The 16147-nt window shown below is 52.0% G+C and overlaps 4 protein-coding genes across 4 annotated transcripts; 2 read left to right on the forward strand and 2 right to left on the reverse strand.

Annotated features, from left to right (window-relative positions):
* Nucleotides 1-1106: 1106 nt before the first annotated feature.
* On the forward strand, nt 1107-3787 carry CTHT_0049620 (uncharacterized protein; the record flags this gene model as incomplete). Its single annotated transcript, XM_006695253.1, has 2 exons — nt 1107-1247; nt 1343-3787. 2 exons carry the CDS (start codon nt 1107-1109, stop codon nt 3785-3787), a joined length of 2586 nt encoding a protein of 861 aa, XP_006695316.1.
* Nucleotides 3788-10380: 6593 nt separating this feature from the next.
* CTHT_0049630 (uncharacterized protein) lies at nt 10381-12814 on the reverse strand (the record flags this gene model as incomplete). Its single annotated transcript, XM_006695254.1, has 5 exons — nt 10381-10995; nt 11106-11368; nt 11677-12229; nt 12287-12595; nt 12797-12814. The coding sequence occupies 5 exons, from the start codon at nt 12812-12814 to the stop codon at nt 10381-10383; spliced, it is 1758 nt and encodes a 585-aa protein (XP_006695317.1).
* Nucleotides 12815-13443: 629 nt separating this feature from the next.
* Nucleotides 13444-14203, forward strand: CTHT_0049640 (uncharacterized protein; the record flags this gene model as incomplete). The annotated part of the gene is made up of 3 exons (XM_006695255.1): nt 13444-13461; nt 13645-13809; nt 14060-14203. 3 exons carry the CDS (start codon nt 13444-13446, stop codon nt 14201-14203), a joined length of 327 nt encoding a protein of 108 aa, XP_006695318.1.
* Nucleotides 14204-14594: 391 nt separating this feature from the next.
* On the reverse strand, nt 14595-15738 carry CTHT_0049650 (putative transport protein; the record flags this gene model as incomplete). The annotated part of the gene is made up of 5 exons (XM_006695256.1): nt 14595-15096; nt 15184-15331; nt 15386-15517; nt 15571-15591; nt 15645-15738. 5 exons carry the CDS (start codon nt 15736-15738, stop codon nt 14595-14597), a joined length of 897 nt encoding a protein of 298 aa, XP_006695319.1.
* Between the last annotated feature and the right edge of the window lie 409 nt (nt 15739-16147).

Here is a 16147-nt window from a genome sequence, read left to right on the forward strand (position 1 = left end):
CGTTAGTTGCATCTGTCCTCCTAGAGCTTTTGTTTTTACTGACTTCGCAAAGTACTCTTATCATGGGGTTGTGTCAGCCCTATTATCATCGCTTCCAACGGCTGGCTTTATGACTGCAAAACCCAATCTCACCACTTCACCACTTCATCCCAACTCCCGTCCCATCACTTTGCTTTGCTTATTGCAATACTATTGCCGCAATTTTTTTTAAACACTCATATGGTTAAGGGGCGCGATATTTCCGTCGTGTAAGACTTGTTCACGGCTTTGAGCTACCAAAGTCCTGACTGCTGATTCTTCTCCCTCTCATCGTCGTGAGAGATATGTTTTCCATAGTTTTGGTTTCGCCAAACTCACGAAGTCTTCCATCACGGCAACGCAGGAGCCGTCGTCACAGACCCAACACGCCTTTCAGCCACCGACTTTATGGCTGCGCAACCATGCTTTCCTCAAAAATAATTCCGCTGGCTCCCTCATCCCAGTTCCAATCCTTCATTGTTTTTGCTGATGCCACGAGACACTTGCATGGTGGTGTTGAGTGAACCCAAATCACACTTTTCAGCCACTGACTTGGTGACAAGAAGCTAAATCTTTTTCCTTCAGCTCTATTCTGACACTTAGAGCTTTTTTTCCACTGATGTTAATAGTTTAAATCAGCTTGCCGTCTTGTGAGCCCTAATCACAGCCTACACGCACCTCTTCGCCACCGACTTCGCGGCTATGGAATCATAGACCACTCTTTCTCGTGCTAAAGCAGGGTAAACCAACCAGCTTCGACGACCCGACCAGGACATCTTAGATTAAACAACTGTCACGAAGATACTTCCATCACGCTTGCATTGTGTGGGCCCTCCACATATTTTTCAGTCACCTTCGTCGCATTTGTGAAATCCTTCTCCCTTTCTTTGTCACGAAGCCCCTGCTAGATTTGTTTTCCTCGCGCTTCCTTTCTACAAAAATTTCTCGCTCCGCGCCCGACTGTATGACATTTTCCTTTCTGCATACTTTTCCCCAACCACCGATATCTCGACCTACCTTTCCTCCAACATCATCGCTTGCTACCACGCCCACAATCGACCGACCTCGCCCAGACAACGACCACCACTATGGCAGAGATGGTCTACGATTATCCTCGCCGCGACGAGGATGAGGATGCCTGCATCATCGTCAACGCCAAGTCAGGCAAGCCCGGTAGCAGCGGCAAGAAAAGCGATGGCATCCAGTCTGTTTCTGCCCCTGAGAAGAAGGTACACGGTCCCAAGCAACCTTCACGATCTAAATAATCGGTCCCAAATGCGTCCTCGCAAAAACACTACAAACTAACTGGTTCGATCCCTCGCAGTCAGACAAACCGTACACCAAAGATGCCTCGACCGCTAGCAATAATAATGATTCTACTTTCGCAAAGGCAAAGAAACACACTTGCAATAAGAAAGACCCTAATGCGCCCAAGCGTCCCCGCGGTCGACCTCCAAAGAAAAATGTCACTGCTTCGTCCAATACCAAAGACACTGCCATCGTGCTTTCCGATGATGAGGACGCTGAATCTGGTCCGTCTGCGAAGATAAAAGTTATTGCTTCGTCGACTAAGTCCAAGCAGAGCACTCTCCCTCCAGTCCCTGCCTTTCCTGTTGAGCCGCATCCAGCCAAAATTAGTACTGGTGGCGGTTTCACTGCTTCTCATGGCTATGACATGGCCCCTCCTACCATGCCCGCTCACCATCATGGCTATGGCGGTCCTCACATGCACGCCGCCGACTCCCAAGACGTAATCTATGCCCTCCAGCACGATCTCACAGCTGAGCGTTCTCTGCGCATCCAACTCGAAGCCGAGTGTGCGCACCTCCGTGCTGCCCTAGCCGATCACGAGGCTCAATTCGTCACACGCCTGGCCAAGGAGACACAAGCGATGCAACAACGGCTGCAGGAGGTCATTAGGGAGAGGGATGAACTCGGAGCGGCCTATGGCGGGGTTAGTGTTAGGGTTCAGGCGCTGGCTGGTGAAGTTTCTATGTTGGAAAACAAGTTGAAGGAAGCAGAAGAGGAGAATCAGAGGCTTAGGGCTCAGATTCAGAATGAGGTTGATAAGGATGAGCTGACTGTGGCTCATCGTATATATAAGAGGGAGGGGACTCCAATCCCGGTTCTTCGGCGGGCTGGGGATGATACGATGAGCATGGCTGAGATGGTCAACGCGGCTGAAACGAGTGCTGCTGGTGATCTTATGCAGCTTGTTGACAATAACAACAACAACCGCGACATTGGCCCAGCCAGTCCTGTTAATGATCACGCAGCTCACTTCAACCACACTACCCAACATCGTGATCGTTACCCCTCAACCAAGCATCGCGACTGCGCAGTTTCTGTGGGTGAGCCTCGTATTGCCGCTCCCACAACGTGTCCCGAGACCTTTTGTCCTCCCGAACATGGTCTCACGAGCCTTAGCGGCACGATCCGGCAGCATCACGATAGCCACCAGACCAATATCTCTTCAGCTGCCGACCGTGCCGTCGACCGCGCTTATCGCGTCCGCTCCCCCTCCGAGTCCGTCAGCGTTCGGTCTTGCTCCCAGGCGAATATGAATGATCGCAATCGCTCCCTCTCTCCGCGTCCCCGCACCGTGCCCCCTGTCAATCCAAATGATGCAGCTCTATCCGGCCAGTTACCTTACAACAACCCCACGGTTCCGGGCCGGAGTCCGGTCCCCAACAGAGATGACGATGTCTTCCTCCCGGGCCAAAACGAAACCCACGCCTCCTTACACCGTGCTTTCGTAGATAAGTACGGCTCCCTCTCCCGTGAGCAGCTTGCTGCGGCTTTACGCAACGCGGAGTTGGCTGCTGCAGAAGTGTGCGATGAGCTGTTAGAGGCGAGGGAGAAGTGGCATGTTGCGAAGGATAGGTTAGTTGAGGTTGAGGAAGAGCTGGGGGAGGTGAAGGGAGAGCTGGAGAGGATAAAGGGGGTGGTTGAGAGGGTAATGAGGGAGCATGGGGAGCAGGCCGGTGATGGCGGTACCAGGGAGGGTGATACCGTGGAGGAGAAGACTGGGACTGAGCTCGAGAGCGCTGATGCTTCCACAGCGATGACTACAACCGGCCAGAACAACGCGTTAGGCGAGCTGCCCACCGACATCCCGATTCTGCACAACATGTTAGCAAACCTGCGCAGCGAGCGCAACAACCTGCATGCCGAGCTATACCAGCTCCAAACCCGCCTGAATGACCTGCAGATCATGCACGAAAAAACGAAAGCCGAGCTTGCAGAGCGCAATAAAGAATATGATGAAGTCGAAGCCGAAGTCCGCGCGGGCCAATCACACTGGGCACAGGAAATCCGCCTGATGAACCTGAAGTTGGACATGCTGCGCTCTGAGGCGTCCACCAGCTCCTCCACCATCACCTCCCTGCAGGCACAAATTTCCGATCTCGAGAAAGAAAAGATCAAGCTTGTGGAGGAGAAAAGGGAATTGGAGTCCAAGCTCGAAAAGGTAAAGAAGGAGTTCGAGGATGAAGGTAGGAAGCTGGTTAAAGAGATGAACGCCAGCTGGGAAGAGGAGGTCCTGTGGCTTGAGGGGGAGCTGGATCGGGCGAGGGTGGAGTGTGAGAAATTGGGGGAGGTGTGCAAGAGACAGAGGGAGGAGATTCGGGAATTGCGGGAGAGGTTGGAGGAGATGGTGAAGAAGGATGGGCTGTTGAACATGGAGTTGGACACTCTAGGGGCCAAGCATACAGAGACAAAGAATAAGAAGGCAAAGGATGGGCATGCTAAGGATGAGAAAGGTAAATGAGGCTTGGCTTTGGCCCTTGAAGCAGGGAGTGTGTACGATAGCAGCGTTTGAGCTTCAGTGATTGTCCCTATTATACGGAACGTGCTCAGGAGTTGATTGGCAAACTGGAACTTTCTGAATGCTGAAGGAAGACTTCGGATGTTCACAGAATTATCGCTTTTTATTGACGATTCTGGACTCGTAGGTAGAGAAGATAGATTCATTAATTGCGCAGGTTTATGAGATTGTCTACGTAACCCTGGCCGTTGCCGAGCAACGGGTTCACACTCAAGAAGTGCATGGGGGCCAAAGTGTTGAACTAGTTATATCTGCGAAATTTTGTGACTGTGGAAAATTGAATTGATCAAATTCTGATAATGATTGAGCCACGGTTTGGTAATGAGAAGTAAAGGGGAACCTTGAGGCCATGATTACAGCCCTTGATATCTTAGGTGAGAAACATGATGCGCCAGCGCTGTTAAGCAATTTTTTCAAGAATTTGTACTTTGTTTATTCTGGAAAATCTTGATTTTCTAATGAACATGTGGGCAAAAGGAATTGAAGCAGAATTACAACCAGCTGCGGTTCAATGAAGCATTGTTCCGAACAGCACAACACCCCGTACATCTCATTATTAAATCCTTCACCACGGCGTTTTCAATAGTTGCTCTCTTGAGCCTTTCAATTGGTACTTTACGGTAAGTTTAGTCAACCTGCCAAAGAGAGAGTCGCCTTGCTCTATGCCTCAGCCTCTTGGTAACAAGTTCCCAAATCACTCAGTACAATCTCTCACTCTTGGCGATGCTTAGTACACGATGGACGAGTAAAAACAGCATCATTGGGAGGTCATTGCATGAGGTTGTTTCAAGACTGACTTGTAAGAGCAAGCCCGCTTCAGGGCAACGTGGGCTAAGTCATGACGGAAGTTTTGAGATCAGATGGCGTAGTACACTGGACACGAGCTGAACTGGTCGTGCAGCTCAAGACAGAGTCCCCCTTATGTAGGTGCAATCCACACAAAGCTGGGAGCGTTAAGCCTTTATGCATGCTAAACATGCCCGCTGGCTGCCATCCAATCATTGGCACAACGTAACTTTGGCTGTGCTTACCCTTACCATGCTGTTCGCCAGAAGACTTACGACACCACACTTGAGATGGATCAACCTACAAACTTCTTTCGCAACACTACAGTCAACTTTTACCCGGTCTAGCTTTTCTCAAAACATTGTGACTGACTTCTGTCTGACATATGTTCTCTCACAAGTTTGCTAACTTCCCTCCATGCTATTTTGGACCCTTTTTTTTCTCCCGCAGCACTATAACCCACATGTGTCCGAGCTGAAGTTTTCTCGCAACATCGTAGCCAACTTCCCCTCAAATGCCCCACTGGGTTATGTAAGCACATGTTCAACCCAAACCAAAAGTTATCATCCTTTCTTTGAAGCAAAAAAGTTCTCAACTTCGTCCATGAACGGCCAGAATCACAACACTCTACAAGCTCCTCTATTCAAGGGTCTGTTTCTCGTACTAGCTACCAACCGGCGACTTTGTTGAGCAGTTCTCAGCTCCAGGCAGAGTTGATGGTTCATTACGGTTTGCAAAGTCTCCAACGATTCCCTCGTGCTATCAAGGATCGATATATGGAAGTCAACTTGGAGCAAGCCACACAGCATGCGTCAGCGGTCTTCTCCTTCAGACCAACAGAAAAAGATCTCTCAGTTGGGTGATTCTGCTTCCTATCGTTGAGCTTGGTGGTCTTATGCTTCCTCTTGTGTGAGACGCTCCAGGAATTTCAGCCGTATCCTTCATACAACCCATTATAAGAGCCCAGTATATCGAACTTATCGTCAATGTAACGATCCAGACAGAACTGCTGAAATGGGTTCGAGAGCTGCCAGGCTGCTGGATTAAGAGACAGGAGTTCTCACACAACCAAAGTGGCCGTTGTGGTCACCAGTTGGTAAGCAACTGTTTGTATTGCTGACTGGAGTGTTTCTTGGGCCAGATGGCCCTGCTTGGAATTTATATACATCTCATTTGCTCTTGTGGTTTCTCTTCCCTCTTCCTCAGCAGCATAAACTATTGAGAGTCAACATCCTTGTGTGTTGAGGAACACTTTCCCAATGCTCAGCTTTTGGAGGTGGAGATCCGAGTTTGATGGATCACAACTCCCTTCTACTCCGATCAGTGAGTTGCACGGAAGCTACTCTCCCACATAGACTCATTGTTGGTCGTGACAGGTGCTCACTTGCCCTTATATAAGAGCCATGCTCATCCACCCTCATGGGTGTGTAGTTTAGAAGGTAGAGTGTTATTATTCTGCGGCATCTACTGTGCTTGACTGATTCCCCCAGGGCCGCTTGTCCTGCAGGGCAACGCCCAAATAAACATTCCCATCCACATTCACCATTTTCTTTTACATCCAACACCCAGGAGCTTGAGAAGCCCTTTTCCCCTCGTAGTATTCATTCGCTGCGGCGGCCCGCTGGCACAGCCCAGTGTGACACCCAGCCGCGACTGATAGGAACTTTCGAACCGCTTCGCGGCAGGTGAGCGAGTTTCGCAAATCTCCACCCAGGATGAGAGCCCTACTAGCTGCCTACCCGCAGGAGGAAGCGACCACAGCTGGAGGAGAGACGGCACAACTTCATGCCAGGTAGAAGTTGCGGGCCTCCAGCAAGCAATTAAGCAGGGTCAGCACGATTGCAGATCCTTGGCTGCATTGTATCCTTAATCTGCTTAGGCACGGGAAGCTCTGCGTAGTATTTATCTTCGTAGACAAGCCCTTGAGTGCATCAAGAGACCACCAAGCACGAGAGCCCTTCACCGCAAGCCCCAAGACATGGCTAACGCGGGCACAAGTTAGGAGCACGCCTTGAAGATGGTACTAGCGCACTGAGCCCCCGTCTGCCATTCCAACGGACACAGTACGATTTTCAGAGTGATTTGAGGAGCCAGCAGCAGCAAGCCAAGGGCCAGCACTCACCCCGTAACGGATCATCGTCCTCCTGTTTTCTTCGATAAAGACCTGCAGTCCGTTGAAGCTGCCCTTTGCAGCAGCTCTTTGCAGCAGCCCTCTGTAGCAGCCCTGTGTAGCAACCCTCTGCAGCAGCCCTCTGTAGCAGCCCTCTGTGTGTTCACTACACGGCCGAAGCTTGCTAGCGCTGGAGGGCTGGAGGACGGCGTGAGGGCATAGCAAATATAGACACGAGCTAGGAGCACACCATTACCGGCTTCGCCAGCGATGAGTCATCCCTGGCCACTCCATAAGACACAGCATAACAATGACTTGCTTCTTGGGCCAAGCGGCAACAAGACAATAACCAAACATTAGCGCTATGGCAAGTTTTCGTCTCCCTTTGATTGTATACTCGACTTGGATCTCAAGGCGTTGGAGCCGCGCCATTTTTATGCCCTCTAACTGCCCGCTGCGTCCTGCTAACGCAATGTGGGTCCCGGCCGCTTTCCTTCACCTTACTTCCTAAAAACCCCTGAGAGTCTGAGGGATTTTCCCAGGCCAAGCAAACGATGAATCCTAGGATTAGCACGGGAGATTGCTGAGAATAGTGCTTCAGAGGACATCAGCAAGACTAGATCCAGGTTTCCTCGCATCTGGCCCTTTCCTCGGCTGACACTCTCGCTCTAAGGGCCAGCCGCGACAGCCTGCTTCGACAGCCTTTCTTTGGGAGCCAATGACATTGGAACAACATGCCTGGCTTGATTATTGGTCTCTCTAGAGGAGGAGTACAAGAGGATATTGAAATGAGTTAACCTCGTGCCTGTCCAGTCGTCCTCAAGCCGCTCATACAGTGACTCACCACCCAGGCAACAAAGGGAGCATGGCTTATGGTCAAACGCGAGAGCCACTCGCGGCCAGAAATAGGTAAAATTATGTTGTCAGGCTAGAGGAACCGAAGTAGTACCGTCTGGCATTGTTAAAGGCGCGCGTCTGCCATGGCTCAACAATTGGTCTCTGCCCAACCGGCCAGCTCCGCCCGCTGTGAACGTCCACTGCAACAGCCCGTTGACGCTGCCAGCAGTATTGTCTTGAACTGTTAGGTCTCAACGCCTGGCCGAGGATATCGCCTACCCCGTCCCTCTTCTGTCCCTTCCCAACCCGCCCCTAAGAGGGAGGAGGGCTTATGGCCACATAACCGCGACAGCTTTTCAGGAGCTTGGTGTCACATGGACACGGCAGTCCAAGGAAAGGGATGTCCCCGACTGTCAACACAAGGGACACCAGAGACAGGATGATTGTGAGCGGCGCAAATACGTGGTTGATCCCGGAAGATTTCTAGAGCCGGATGACCGAAGAGAATGAGCCATATGGCCGATGCATGATGAGGATTCTATAAAGAAAGCTGCCCGGTCATGATAGACTTCCCTTGGTTCCTCCTCTCCCTGACACAAGGACACTGAGGATCAAGAAAGATTATTACACGTAGTAATTGACTTCGCTGTGCACCCCACATCGTCAGTGGCCATCATCTAACCCATTTGGCCTATTGTCGATCCCTGCCTGCACCAGACCAAGTCCTCCGTCACACCAGACCAGTTGGTCGGGAAGAGTACCCATCTGAAAGCAATTGACGCTCTCCTTAAGCGGGACTCATGGCTAGTACCGAGGAGGTAATTAACCAGCCGAAACAGCCAGATGAATCCCCCCGGCCGCTACGCATCCCTTAGAGTGGACGGGAGCAGCCGCAACTGGCGGAACGCGACCCCCGCCGGCATCGTCACTCTCTTGGCAGAGCAGGTCGGCTTCCCCTGGGCCGACATCTCCAGGGTCTATCCAGTGAAATCGGGCTTCTGCATTAAAGTCTCAAAAAGCTTCCTCCGTGAACTGCTCGCCCGAAAAATAAAGGAGCACGGCTACACAATCGAACTGGAAATGCTCACCTTCGTATATGTATTCAAAAATTACCCAAAATATATCATGGCCTATGACGGCACCAGACAGTTCACAGGCGTCCTAATTGCAGAAGAGGCCGTCACGGTCACCAAACAAAGAATGCGGTTGTCCATAAGGCTTCTCCCTTCCGACTGTTCGACTTCGATGCCGCCACGGGGTAGCCCATCCCAACGTTACGCCCTCCCCGTTCCCCTTGTTGCGCGCAGACTCAACCCCAAGGTGTCAGAAGACCCGGCGAGGACCCGGACCCATATGAGTCGGAGTCTGAGCTGGAGGTTCAGATCCCACTCGCTGTGCGAAGACAGGGAGCCTGACGCTGACTGCTCCGAGTAGGTGTCGGAGTTGGAGATTGTTGGGTGTATAAAAATTGCAAAGTGATGGGAGTATTTACTTGGGCGTGGCCCTGCGGAACACCCGGCTCTGAAGGGACATGTCAAGCACAATGGATGCCGTATAATAGCAACGCTCTACCTTCTTAACTACACACGCGTGAGGGTGGATGATCACGGCTCTTATATAAGGTCAAGTGTGCCCCTGACCTCAGTGGAGCCCGGGCTGACAGAGGTAGGTCAACGGCGTCCACACCGTGGTCACTTGCGGCTAACAGCAAGGTTATGGGAAGCCATGGCAGAGAAAGATCTCCATCTGGCCAACATGGAATGTAGAAGACAGTTCTGCTGTCGTGGCATGTGTCTTTATAAGTGTGGTGAGGCAAATGGATCGATCGAATGAAATTCTGAAAAGGAAAATTGAGGGGTGGGAGGAAATAGGGTCGGAGAGAAAGGATAGATTGTAGACACTATTGATCAGGCTTGATCGGAAGCAAGATTGGGATTAAAGTTTCATCGCAGTTGTACCTTTTGTCAGGTGCTAAATGTTCTGATAAAGAAAGGTTTCCATGAAGATAGGACAAAAGAGGTAGCTTTTGTCGAACCACTGAAGTGAGCTTGCTTGATAGAGAACAGTTTTTGACGTAACTTGGATAATGATGCTCAGAAGGATATAACTATGACATCGTCTCTTGGTCGCCCGGACACCATTGACTGCGTATAAGACTGTTGAAGAGCTCATAGAAGTCACAGTTACTATGATCAAAGTCTCCATGTTGGGAAACCCGAAAAGTTGGTTGAAAACTGCAAAGCGGTCAGGGTATTTGATTGGATTGGAAAGTTTGCTATTTTGGGCTCTGAGCTGGTTTGAAAATGCAGACGTTGTCAAACTGTCATTCAAATGTCTATGTTATGAAGAGTTTGGAGGATGAGACAATGATCCAATACATAACAGCCGAATAAGCTTGAGATGCATTCAAGATATTGATTCTTAAAATTGTGGTCTCTTAGGGGCTTTATTTAGGGTCATTCGAGGCTGCTTTGTTTAGAACAGTCGGGGCACTCCAGCAAACATTGTCTGCCTTTTTTTTTTTTCAAAACCAAGCATGATGAGATGGTAGGGTTTCTCATAGTATAATAGCACTGGAAAAGGCTGTATGACAAAAACGAGTTAACGGTTCGTAATCCCAGAGCAGAGTGACACGATGAAGGATACCAAAAAAATTCAACCTAGACCTGAACCAACTAAGACCGAAATAAAACAGCAACAATTGCCATTTTCCCTCTTGACTCCATCCTCTTTCCTCTTCTCCACCTACAGGCTAAGCCCTTATCACCTCACGAACCCCTTCCCCCTTCTCGTTGATCTCAGGCTACTCCGGTCCAGGTGCATCCGTCAAAGGTACATACCTAACCCCAAACAACTTTTTCCTCTCCACTTTCCCCTCCGCATCCTTCTCTACAAGCCAAACATGCTGCCCCCATCCCCCGGGCCCATCTTCAACGGGTATAAACATTCTGCCTCCTTCCTTAAGCTGCGCCAACAACTCCTCATGCATCCGCTCCGCTGCCGCACCCACGTGAATCACATTCCATTTTTTATCCTCTTCACCGGGTTCGAGCCAGCCCTTCCTCCCGTCTCCAACGCGGAAGCGTACGAGCCCGGAGTCGAGAAGTTCCCTTCCGCGCGCGGACTTCCTCATATTCGCTTCACCAAGATCACGCAACGGGAGGATATGCTCAACCCCAATGACCCTCGCCTCTGGGTGATTTCCCACTAATTCCGCAAAGACATGAGTCAAATAGCCCGAGCCAGAGCCGATATCTAGGACGCGAGGGGCTGGATTGGCAGGGGAAGGGAGGAGCGAGGGGAGGAGGTGTTCGACGGCGGAGGCGTGCATGTGCGGGGCCGAGATAGTGGCGGCATGGCCGATGGGTTGGGGGGAGTCGTCATAGGGGTAGGAGGGGGCATAGTGGGCGCGGTCGACCTGGTCGTGTTAGCATTGGCTGATCTCCTTTGATGGGAGCTGTTTTAGGTTTTTTGGGGGGGGGAGGGGAAGAGAGGCGAGATGGGAGATGGGAGATTGGGGGAGTATACCTTCAAAAAAGCCTCCTTGACCACCTCGTGCGTAATTAGGCCATTCCGCCACAAATTCTCAACCAAATCTCTATTTGACCCACCAGAGCATCTCCACGCCATAGCGATATTCGAAATCTCTCTCACAGGCTGCTGCTCGGCGGCTCTAAACAATCCGAAACCAAAATCCTGCGCGGGAAGGGGCACTAGGGCGCGCAGGCGGAGAGAGACGGAGCTGAGGATGCGCAGGAGGTTCTTGGGGGACGCCAACTTGTTCGTTGTCCCTGTATGTGAGGGTATATGAGGGTTGAAAAGCTTGTTGTTTGGGTGAAGTTGAAGTTGGCCAGTCGTGATTATTGGGTGATGTAATCGACGTAACCCCGCACCCCCCCTCCATCCCCCACACGCACAGTACAAGACAGGCGAGCATTGGTAGTAGTGCAGTAGAACAACTCCAAAGACTTATACTGTGTCCTAACTCCTGTATCCTTGAAACAAACACGCCGTATGCCAAAACCCGAGCTACAGAAACACAGAGATGACTCCAACTTCCAAACATCATCCCCCTAAACAACCCTCTCCGGCCGCTCACCCGTAGCAATAATCGGGATTCCTAAGCCCCGATCCGGGCTCTGCAACACCAACTGCTCATGCCTCCTGACCCTAACGTAATCCGTCACGGCCCTAATCAGAATAAACCACCCCACAATCATAAGTATATACGCGGCCCAATCGCCACTCGTAAAGTCCCCCCCCTCATTACCTCCCCCATTAACATCCTCCGGTTCGAACTCGTGTGCATTCGGGTCCGGCGGCGCCGCATATCCGCCCTCGAGTCGTGAACCATACCCCCCCGCATCGGATCCCGGTGGCGGCGTCTTCATGTAAAACCCGTACTGAATGAGCGTGATACCGAGGCCGGCGCGGGAGCCATTTTTCGCGGCGTGGGTTGAGTGTAAGAGGTAGGTTAGCAAAAAGCCGACGAGCTGGAACGCCATGCTGATCATGCCGTTCCAGATGAAGGAGAAGAAGGAGCCGACGGGCATGCCATCAATGTAGACGTCGTCGGGGCCACCGAGGCCGGGGGCGAGGATGGTTGTTTCCCAGTAGGGCGGGGCCATGTCGGCTGCTGCTTGTTCGTAGGACTGGCCGTTACATTAGTAGGTGTACACCAGAAGTGTAGAAGTGTAGGGGAAACATACCGGCGGCAAATCTTCCTTCTCCGGATCGCCCACCTCTGGCTTGGCCGATAAGTTCGAGAACACGCCATCCCTTGCCATACCACCTCCATAAACCCTCCCCGTTGTCGGCCTCTGCCCAGCCGGCCTAGCCTGACTTCCTGAATTACTCGAGCCGGCCTGACTCGGCCTAGCCGACGATCCCTCTCCATTCCCTGCGTTTGCTAGTTGGCTCCCACTCCTAACCAAGCGTTGGGTATCATCCGCCTCGTCATCGCTGTCTGCATCAAACGCATCGGCTAGATCGTCGTTCACTCTATTGTTTCGCACATTCTGCGTTGTATTGGTTGCAGGGGGATCGCGTCGCGTGGCGCCAACGGCTTCCTCGAAGGATGGGGGAGGAGAGTTCGGGATGGGATAGACGGGATGTGCGGCGAGAGGGCGTTCGTCGACGGGCGTGTGTGGTTCGTCGTCGGGTTGGGTGTTGACCTGCAAAGTCAGCCTGGGCTACGCAATCTTGAGCGGAGGACATACCCGCTCATATCGCGCCATGGCGATGTCAATCTATGGGTATCGTCGCGACGATGAGGATGATGCTCTGGATGATTCGTAATGCGGTCGGCAAAACGGGGATTGATATCCGCGAGTCTCTGTCAACAATGGAATCACAGAAAGAAAACAAAAGAAACTAAACCTCGAGGCAGTCAATGAGAAACAAAAGGAAAACAAACAGAACGAGCGCGAGGTGAATGCGATGATGATGGGCGGCAAGGCTTTGATTGCGCGGCGCCAACAGCAAAAGGAGACAACAATGATGAAAGGGAAAGGGGAGCGCAAGGCGCTGTTCAGGTGACGCAGCTGCGAGGTGGAGCCGCCGTTGCCTGTGCCAAGAGGCTAAGGCTTGTCCTGGGTTGCCTCAGGAGTACCTGTTGCGGCTGGGATTGGCGAATTGATAAGTGAGCATAGATAAGATTGGCTTCTCTCACTTGATTCTTATCGATAAGGATAACTGTCAGCCATTGTGCGCTATAACAAAGATAACATGTTTATCGATAAGATGACGGGCTCGGCTGCTTATCGATAACTTCAATGATGCAATCGCCCTCACCATGCGCTCCAGCCCTCAACCATTCGAGCGCAATTCGGCGCATTAGCACCCGCAACCTCAACACGCCGCAACCATGTCCGCCGCAAGAACAGTACGTCGGTCGCGTTCCCCTCTCTCCCATCGCTCCTCTTCACCATCCCACTTGTAACCATCTACTGCTCTGCCCTCAATCTCCCGTCCCCTCAAAACCTCTTCCATCTATCTGCACGCCCTTATTCCCCCTTCTTGAATTGATTTTCGTTCTACAAAGACTAACATGCCCCACCTCCCCAAGCTCCCCGTTAAACACTTCCAATCGCTCCTCACCCGGTGGCCTGTCGACTCCCTGCGGCCGGACTGCCAGCTGCAGAACGTGCTGGCGAAGCGGCTGGGGACGGGCAAGCTTGCGCCAACGGTGCCGAAGACGTTTAAGAGCCAGGAGAACGCGGATTTGGTGCAGGTGAATGCTATGTATGTGTTGGTTGAGGGGCGTTTCGGGCATGTGGTATGTTACATCCCATGTTGTTTCCGTTTTCACTACCCGGGTGGTTTCGGGGCAGGGTTGGAGGGAAAGGGGAAGATGTTGTAGAGGTGAGGAAACGCTAGTTGTACAGGCGAGAGTGTGGTTAACCAGAAGGGTGTTGTGAAGAGCGTGCAGAGAGGATTGATAAGTGTGTTCAGAAGAGAGAAGAGATGCTAACATGAAATAGTTCCGTCCACGACCGGACTTACTCGAGCCCAAGAGCAACCCGACTTACTACAAAGACGTGTTAAAAGAGATTGAGGAGGCACCGCACCGGACGTGGTGGCAGCGGATCGCGAAGAGGATTACGGGTATGATTCGGCTGCAGTGAGGGACAAGGGAGAGGAACATGTGCATTAAGTGTACTATAAGTGTACCACGGCATTAGGATTTTGTCGCTATTTTGTAGTGCAGTCTGCTCTTCCTCCTTGTTAATCGCGCCACTTTTTAGCTCTTATCAGCTGCAGTGGCTCGGCTGTCCTGACATTATATGGTCAGCTTCAAGCCAAGGTTTCCTACATTGATGAACGGCAGCTATGGAGCCCGACGCTCACTCGAGTCGGAAGATCAAGTGTCCAGGCATTGCAGCGTTGACAGTCTATTCCAAAACCAAATCCCTCTAGGATTACCAAGGCTTCCTTCTATCAACATCACGGCATATCTGCAACAGGGTATCCCCTTCTTCTCTCACTTTAGCCTTTTCACATCCCTATAATCTCCCCTCATAGATATTTCCTCTCCGGATCCAGCCTATTCATCAACTCCATACTCTTCTCATACATGGTAAACACAATCCCCCCGCTCATGATCAGTCTCGCCAACCTCGGCAGTGCACCCGACCAAAAAGTGAGCACACCCTCCTGCCGAAGAATAATCCCCGCACACCGGAACGAATTCCCGTACAACGCCCGCGCATTTGGATCTTGCATCCTCGTCTTGATCGTATCCAGCGGCTGCGTCACATACACCGTGATCAGCCCAGCCAGGCCGCCAATCAGGAACGTGCTCACCGCGCCGAGCTTCTCGCCCGGCGCGACATAGCCTTCAGCGAGTTGTTTCAGACCGGTGTAGGCGCCAAAACGAGTTGCGCTGTTGGCAGACTGGCGCATGGTTGTGGGCACGAAGCCCTGGAAGAAGCCGCGGATGCCGCGCTCGCGCGCGATGATGGGGACTGCATGCAGGAAGCCGCGCATCCGGGGGTTGGGGGATTTGCGGTCGTCGATGCTGCGCAGCAACAGTTAGCCTTAGGATGCGGGAGGGGAGAGGAGCGCTTGGGAAAAGACTTGGTAAAGGGAGTGGGGAGGAGCATACAGCGTAGTCTTGATACTCTCCGTCGGCGTCACCGCCAACAATGACTCGGTCACACCAGCACCAAAGCCAGCGAGCACATTACGCGGGCCGGAGACCTTACCGTTCTCGTCGGCTAGCAATTTCTTATACTGATCAAAAGCGACAAAGCCTGTTCCCCCGTCAGCATCTCTCCATTGAGCGTTTAGTTGTGCAAGATACGTACGAATACCCGCCTTCGCCGAATTTCCAATAATCAGCGTCGTGCACCCCGCATACCACTGCCGACCGAACGGTGGCCACGGCAGCTTTTGGCCTTCGGCGAGCCGCCGGTTGAGCTGGATGCGAGTTTTGGCGACTGGGGAGGTCAGCGTCGTCGAAGGAGTCCGGGGAGTCAGAGAGAAGACGTACACTCGGCGGGGTAGGTGATGGCTGCCAATTGTTAGCTATTCAAATTGAGTAGCAGTAGTACGAAGGGGACATACCAATCTCAACAGCGCCCGCCGTCGACCCAGCGATGATACTCCTCAGCGGACTGGGCGAAGGGCCTTTCTTGTCGTCCTTACCCTGCGACGCCATGGCTGGGCTGTTTCCCTTCTCTTAGTCGTGTAATCCTCTTCTTGTGTTTAATACGACAGCCCGCCTCGACGCCGCGTCTGGGTCTGTTGCCGCTAGATGGTTGTTAGACGGTTGAGTGAATCGCAGTCGCACTCGCGCAGCCGAATCGGCGCCGGAGACATTGAGGGACCCGCCCAAACTTTTTGGCCGCTTCCCCGGACGCCAAGACAATTTCGCCGATTGCGGGGCCAAAGATACAGATGCCAAGGAAGGGTTTGGAGGTGAAACGCCGAAGGGATTTCACATGTGATGATGTCATAGTCTAGAATTGCGCTCGAAGGACCACAAGAGACTGCACTTCAGCGATGTTATTTTTGTGTTCATAGATGATGTAAGAAGATGGGATATAAATGAAGAAAATTCTATTTTT

This window comes from Thermochaetoides thermophila (genome assembly GCF_000221225.1).
Source record: "Thermochaetoides thermophila DSM 1495 unplaced genomic scaffold scf7180000011819, whole genome shotgun sequence".
Taxonomy (NCBI): Eukaryota; Fungi; Ascomycota; class Sordariomycetes; order Sordariales; family Chaetomiaceae; genus Thermochaetoides; species Thermochaetoides thermophila.